Below are 8,093 nucleotides of genomic sequence, written 5' to 3'. Positions count from 1 at the left end.
TTGTCTCAGTCTGGTTCTTATAAAATCTCCTTCAGCATGCTTTTTGCTGGATTGCCAACTTTTTTTTTTTTCCACTGAAATCCTTCTTTGGATCTCTTTTTCCTTTTGTGACTAATCACATGTATTTCTGAGTTTTCACTTAGCTATGTTTTTTGTATTTCTTTTTCATGTTGAATAAAATCTGTTATTCCTCTTTTGCTTAATGTGGGCCCACAGACTTTTTTAAAGAGATTACAATTTATGAAAATAATTCCATATGTGTTGTTCACTCTGAGATCTATTGCTCGTGGCCTGAGATGAATGTAAACAGATTATTTATAAGTCATGTTTAATTTAACATGGCTAATGCAGAACTCTCTTGTGGCTTGAAATATTTGCAGTTGTACACTGATTATATTCTCATCTTTTTTGTTTACTCATGTCCAGTAGCCACCTTTAGTTTTCCCTGTTGTGCAAGTATTGAAACCTCTGCCTGTGTTCTCAGCAGCATAGCAGAGAACTTTCTTTTTTACTTTCTCTTGGAATATCCCGAACTTTAATGTGGGGCTCTGCTTCACCCCATCAAATGATTGTAATCTTTACTTTTCTCATTGGATCTTGTTTCTTTCTTTTTCACGCTGATTTGTGTTAGACAATACATGAAGATTAAAGACAACATTCACAATTCTTGTCTTTTTTTGCACTTGCATTTCTGCTGTGGGTTATGCTGTGTGGAACTGGTGCTCACTCCTTTATTACTATATGATAAAGTACCAAAGAATACTCAATGAAAGCATGAATCATCAGAAAGCTATCAGCTCTCACGAAATCCTTGCTGAGGATATTTATAATCTGGTCAGATTGTGGATGGATTTTAATGATGGTAAGAAATCACATGTTCCTGAAATGTCCGTGATCTTTTTGTCAAATTTCAAGTTGTAGTCCAAATAATAGAAACTTGAGATTTACAATAAGATTTTTTTTAGTTCTATCTTATTTTTGTCAGCTATTTCTTTGGGAAAAAAAATAAAATAAAATCTGACAGATGTCCAGAATAAAAGATTAGTCTGAAAAATAAAAGTTGAGCAGAGCTCTAAAACTAACAGAAGTAGACAGATTGGGATTTTTAAAATGTTTGCTTTTGAGCAGCAGTGAAAGCTTTCACTCCAGCTTTTTCTATTTATTTTATAACAACCAAGAATAAGTAAATGTACATTGGCAGATTCATTCTCTAGAAATGTGATTGCCTCTTTGCTGGTTTCCTCCCCATTAGAGGGCAGCTAATTATTGACTTATGAGTGTCATGACTTTTTACTTGTCACATTATCTTTAGTGCATGACATTCTGCCTGTTTATGAAAGAAACTAAAAAGTATATTTAAAAAAAAAATGACTGAATCTGGTGAATGCAAAAATTTTAGAAGGATAGATTAAGGAAAGCTTATTCAAAGAATGTTCTCCAAATAATTATTAGTTTTTTGTGTTACTGTAGCCTGGTTTTCCTGCTCAGTTTCTTCCTTTTTAGTAGTTGTGATTTGTTCAAAAGTGCTCCTAAGGAATCAAATGAAAATCAAATATACTCTCTGATTGAAAGATATATAATAAATTAATGCTTTGTGGAAGACTGTCAGTCCCAATGACTGTGGTATGTAATTTAATAATTTTATTTATATAGTGCAGGTGTAATCTTCATGTTTTTTGTATGTTACCTCATTATATTATCCTGTTAGAGCTCAACATAAGGTTGAGCTGGCTAAACAGTTCATCTTCAGCAAGAATGCATCCCAGGCAATTTCTGCAGACATTAGTAGAATTACAAATTTCAATAGAGGTCTTATTCCCCTATTTAGCTCTGTTAATGATGTATCACAGGAGCTAGAACGTGGCTGTATATGGACAGCCATCAGTAAAGTCTCCAAAATATATTAGAATTGAAACTGGACACCAATAAAAGCTGACATTCTCCTATCAAAGTGAGGCAACTATATTCAGTTTCACTGTTATTAAGAATTTCTGACTGTACTTGGTACTAATCTGCGTTTTATCCAGTTGTTGAAATTACTACTAGTTTAGAAATCTTAGTTCTGGGAAAGTAAATGAGAAAGTATATACATCCAGGTGATTTAAGTAATAGCTGGTAAGCTAGTAGTCTTGGGATGTGGTCTTCCATGTGAAAGTTTGAGTCTCATGGGTAAGGAGACTAGATCTTCAGATTCTTCTGTTTTATTGTGAGAGAATCAGGTAAATGCAGAAGCTCAATCTTCTAAGCTGTACTAAAACAGAAAACTATGTAAAAGGAAGACCAGAACAGTAACTCTGAAATTGAATAAGAATAGTTGTTGAAATTTAAAACTGATACATTTTCCCATAATAACCCTAACCATGGCTATTTGCTCTGTTGGCCTTTCTTATCCATTAAACACAAGACTGAAACACTAACAAAGTTTGATGCCGTCAACAAGTTTGTTCTATTTTGCTGAAGAGAATAAATTTTTTTCTAAATTTTCAGTGGAAAGAAGTGTTTCATGGCTTGTGGAACTTGGCAGGTACTTCTGCAGTGTGTTGTTGAGGCACCTTAGTTTTCTAAAAAGAAGCAAGTTAGTCAAATAACTAAGGTGCTCAGTCACAAATTTAGTTCATGGAAATAGAATGCTACTTCAGCCATATATTACAATATTCTGACTGACTTGCTAATTTTTTCAGGCTTGCAAGGCACTTCTGTTCACTAATTCAGCCAAAGGTAGTAGAAGCTGAGAGCTGTGTTTAATTCTGCACTTTTTTTTTTACAGTAGTTAGATAGATGGAGCTTTGCTACTGAACCTCTCATCAAAAAGTAAACCACTTTTCCTTTTCTTGATAGTATTGATTTCTTTATTTTAAGAGCTGCTTAAAATAAAGCAGTCTCCTGCTGGTAAGAGCATTCTGAGGTGGATTGGCTCTAATTTCTCAAACTAAAACCTTGCTTGTCCAATTAACTACTTACATGCAGTGCGAAAAGGGAAATGTATATTTAGTATATTAGAATGGTTAAACTTTCTAAATGGAAATATTTCTCTTCCATCTGCAGTAAAGAAGATAGCGCTGTTTAAAGTACAAACATTTGCATACAATGTGGAACAAGCAAGCTCTTAGAAAAGTTCTTACCTTAGAAGCCTTGTTTTAAGCTACAGGAAGAGAGCGAGTTAATCCACAGATCTGATTGTGTACAGCTGTATTCTCAACACTACCTACTATAAATGGTGAAATGTCTATTGATTAGTTATCATCAGATCCTTTAGCAGCTTGCCTCACCCATGTGCAGTTTTAAGAACCAGAAGAAAGTGCTGTGTAAGGATATGCGAAAACCGGAATCTTCCACGTGACATGACATTTAGTGCACTGGACTCCGAGCTTTAAGCTCTCAATGTCTGCACAGAAATGAGCCCAAATAAGACTGGGATCACTCAGTAGATGGATTATTATTTTATTTTTTTAAATCCAAAAGCAGTGCTTTATACTATTTAATAATGGAGATTGAGCAAGACAAAGTGGAAATTCTAAATATATTCAACACTTGATCAAGGTAAGAAATTAATTTGCAGTGCTTATAATGATATGTAGTAAAAACTGTATTTGAGGAAATATTACAGAAGAAGTTGGAAGTCAGTAGTTTCATGTATTCCTATAGTAAATTTATTAATGGTAAAACAAAACATGGATACTTTACTTAGATTTTTTTGTTGTTTATTTTGTTTGAATAGCATTTCAGCATCATAGAATTGACTGCATATAGCCTTTATCAAAATTTTCCAATAATCATACAAATTTGTAGCAGTATCAGTTTTGGAAAAAACATGATATATTACTATATTGACTGAGAAGGAGCTAAAGAGTAAAGGCAAAGAGATTTTGGACTGCATATTGAGTGCTTAAGAATTAGGACATTCAAATGATTTGTCTTTTGGGTTGTGTGGAAGTGAAAATAGGATTAATTTATTCCCATTTTCAGTGCCTTTTATAGAATATCAACTTGGCAAGTTTTTCAGACTACCTTTCTGTGAAAAGGAATTTTAATATCTGAAATTGTTTTAAGTTTACATGTTAAGTTACATGTTAAGCTTACAACCAGGTGGTGTTAAGTACCTTCCTTATATGTTTAACTGTGATGCATTTTGATTTTAACCAGTTATTTTTACAAGTTGTCATACGTCTTTGTAAGTATCTACTATATTGCAGACTCTTCCCTCATCTTTCTTTGTGTCAAATAGAAAATGAAAGATTCAAAAACAAGCAGAACAACAACTAAAAAAATCTGTAGTAACCAAGGCTTAGGAGTATAGGATGGAGTTGTCTGATGTCATAATTGTTCATAATTCATATACTGTAAATTATATCAGCTGGAACACAACTATTTCATATTATGTTACTCTGATAATGTATTCTAATTGTACCATTATTCTAAGATAATGGTACAATTATGTTATATCTGTATGTTTTTTAAAATTCAAGTAGACTAATCAGCATCAAAGCTTGTTTGTTAAAAGGTTATAGTGCATCTTTCAAGATACTGAAATATCACATCTGGGAATAGTTTGTCTTCTATTTGTATTATGTCAATGTAATCTACAATTTATTGTCATTTTCAATTTTATTTCTTTATAACTCCTGGTGAAAACTGTCTGTGATAGCCCAGCTAACCTACTGCACAGATTGTTCTTATTCCTTGGATTGTGTAAGGTTTCCAATGCTAAGCAATACAGTGGGCAGAAATATTTTGTTCTGGTTTGTTTCAGAAATATTTTCCTCTGCTTTTGAGATTTGGATGGTGCAGAAAAAAAAAAGATAAATAGCAATATTTAGCACCATTTCCTTTTCTTTATACTGTATTCACAGGTCTCCCTCTCTCCTTCTCCGTTTTATTGTTGTGTTTCTGAAATTTAGGCTGACGCCTGAAATGTTTATCTTCTAAAAAGCAAAAATTTGCATAAATTGGATAAATGGAAAGTACCAAGTTACTGGAAGAATCGCATTAACCGTGCCTGTTTGAATAGCAAGTGAGAAAACAATAGCCATTAATGCTATCTGCCTCTAAAAGTCTAAGAGTTTGATGTAATTTTGTATAAATGGATAAAATATTTATTTTGCCTTTATTAAAGATCTGATTACGTGTCTGGGTTCTTGTAATGTTTTTTTATGCTGGAAAGATTTAATAAACTTCTTTCCAATATGTTTGCAGCAGAGTTTTTTCTTTGCATTTGCATGTTCTAAGTTGTTTAGATTAGAATAAAGTTGTCCCACTTTATCACAACTTATTTTTAAAGAAGTAGCAGCTTAGTCACACGGAGTAGAAATTATTCCAAAAAAGTTATGTTCTTCCGATGTCTGTCTTCAATACTTGTTTAGGATCTATGTTTAAAAAAAAAAAAAAGTTTAATATTAAAAATACACAGCAAAACACATTACCAATATTCGGCTAAGAAGAGTGCGAAACAGGGATCGTAAATGTCATCTTTGAAAGAAGATATTATTGAGGGATATCATTATGTTTATTCTTTATGTTGATTTTTCTAATTTTGTAGTGCAACATTTTTGCATAGTCCCAGACCAAATGCTAGGACTTATGCTCTTGCTGGGATTGTTTTTTGTAAAATTTACAGTATTAAAAAGATCTGATCTCAAAGTGTTCTTGTTGATGTGTACTGGGAATCGCAACTAAAACTACTTGAAGTTTTCTCAAGTTGAAATCATTAGTAACTGTTTGCTCAACCTGTTATCAGAGAGTCTGGATGTCTCTTACTTATACAAAATATAAAATTGAAAACTATTGAAGAACGTGCGTGGATCTGACATCAGATGACTAAGAACACTTTAATTTACTTTTAAAAGCAAACTTACCTTTTAATTTGTCTATCAATACAGAAATATAAGTGAAAACAGCAAATCAGCAGAGTTGTAGAGAATAAACATCTCAGTCCAGTTTATTCTGAAAGGATTCTAAGAATATTTGGTTTCTTTTTCTGGTTTGTAAATATAATGTAAAATATAGAGTACAGATTGAAATATTTTTTTCTTTCTGCAAACTGTAAACTAGCCCTATTTAAAGTAGTATTCTCACTCTGGACAGAAACTTCTGTCTCTCTAAGAAAAGATGTTGGAGTTGCTCGCACACTCCAAAAATGCTGAACTGTATTCTAGTCTCTTTTTGTACATATATATATATATATAGCTAAGATTAGTTTTTCTATTGTTAATAGATGTTATTCCAAAATCAGAACATTCAGTTCTTTCAGTATAGGTTTATGTTAATTCTTTGCACAAGATGGAGAGTATAAAAAGAAACCTGCCTTGACATAGGGATGGATAATGAACTCTATGTTGGAAACAAAGACGTTGATATTTTGATATTGTTTTTATAAATTAATTTCTCAATCCTTTTTTTTTTTTTTTCCAATGACCACAGCAAGACCAGCTTTATACTTGGGCTGCAGTTAGCCAACCCACACACTCATCAGATTACATCGAAGGAAGCTTTCCAAGAAGAATTCCATCTGCATGGCCCCCACCCAAACCTCCAGATGAAGAACAAAGGCTTAAAATTCCAGAAGCAGGTATATTTTTTGGACTTAGACAAGATGTATATATGACACAGGGGGAACAGCTGCCTTTTAGAATCCAAGCTACGAAATTAAGATATTAACTTCTAACAGATCTGATTTAGAAGATCTTGAGTTAGCATCAGAAATATTGCTAGATAGCATAAATCTAATAATAAAAAATATTTGGAAAAAATGTATGTTTCTTAGCAATCAAGATGTGCACCTGGCATCTGCTGACTAATAGATTGTTACCAGGTCTCATGACCTTTGCTACTATACTTATATAAAATGTGTAGTATATGTTTATTCCTTATCTCAGTCACTGCCTTCTTAAATACTGCAAAAAATTTAAGCAAATAGAATTAGAGACAAAAAGGAAAACTGCACATTGTTACCATTTCTAAATTGAGCATAAATAGTCATCAATTTACTTATCAGTTGGTGTAAATTTGCCATGTGATGCATGGAAGGAAAAGGAAAATTAAATGTTCTGAATTAAACTCATGTAAATGGATCATTTTAGCTTTTTGTTTGATTGTTTGTGTATTTGCCATGTGGAAGAAAATGCAAGTGAGTGATACTGCACAGGAATCCTGAAATATTCACGCTTATCTCATGATGTGTGACTAAATTACTGTTTTTATACATGGCCTTTGATATGTGGAGGGGGCAAGTATTTTATAAGGATTTAAATTTCTGTATAAAGAATAGCTATTATTTATTTGTATTTTTATTATTATATACAATGTTAACACTCGAGACAACAGTTTATAAACAAAAGCTTGAAGCTAAGAAAAGAATGTCAATTTGGAATTTTGTTTTGATGGCCATTTTCCAGGAAAAAAAGTGCAGATAATATTTTAGTTTTATATATATATATATATGTTATGTAAGTTGTTATATATTATATTTATTCTGTGTGTGTGTGTGTGTGTGTTGTGTGTGTGTGTGTTATATATATATAAGGTAATTTAATGGAGGAATGCATAGATGTTCATTGGGATTTTTACTAGTTTTTTAGAAGTGGAAAACAGTTGAAGAATGAAGAGTTCTTGTTTTATCTTTCAATGTAAATGGATAATGTTGCTGAAGTCTTGAAAGTCAAATTAATGCTGTTTTTAACTCAATTTGAACCCAAAGTAAATAATTAGTTTTATATCTGCACTTTGAATGCCCTTAGCTCTAGGAAGTAATTTCTGTATGCTTACACAATAAGTATACAGGACTATTTTGCACTACTGAGATGCCAGACAAGGAATAATATTGTTTTGATATTTCTCCAAATTTACTTTCTTTAGTAAAGCCAATTGTCTTTCAAGCACATTTTTAAAATACAAGTTTTATCTCTGTCATTGTCTACCTCCTAGTGGCCATCTCAAATCCTGTGACAGATCAGGAGGTCCATGTTAAAAAGATGACATAGCTGCCAGCAGTAATCATCCTGCTTATGGGTTCTTGCAGCCTTTGCAGAAGAGAAGGCTTTAGGAAGATATCATTGCAGTCTTTGAGTACTTAAAGGGAGCTTATTAAAAAGATAGAG

At 32.4% G+C, this 8,093-nt stretch overlaps 1 protein-coding gene across 1 annotated transcript in view; it reads left to right on the top strand.

The window, feature by feature from the left end:
• LOC100549046 (formin-2-like) overlaps nt 1-8,093 on the top strand; it is a 112,198-nt gene that overhangs the window by 69,238 nt on the left and 34,867 nt on the right. Inside the window, 1 exon segment of the mRNA XM_031552172.1 lies at nt 6,418-6,565. Within this exon segment, the coding sequence (XP_031408032.1) occupies nt 6,418-6,565 (148 nt within the window).

The sequence above is a fragment of the Meleagris gallopavo genome, chromosome 2 (assembly GCF_000146605.3).
Source record: "Meleagris gallopavo isolate NT-WF06-2002-E0010 breed Aviagen turkey brand Nicholas breeding stock chromosome 2, Turkey_5.1, whole genome shotgun sequence".
NCBI lineage: Eukaryota > Metazoa > Chordata > Aves > Galliformes > Phasianidae > Meleagris > Meleagris gallopavo.
Note: the sequence above shows the minus strand (reverse complement) of the source record. Positions and strands in the feature narration are given on the sequence as shown.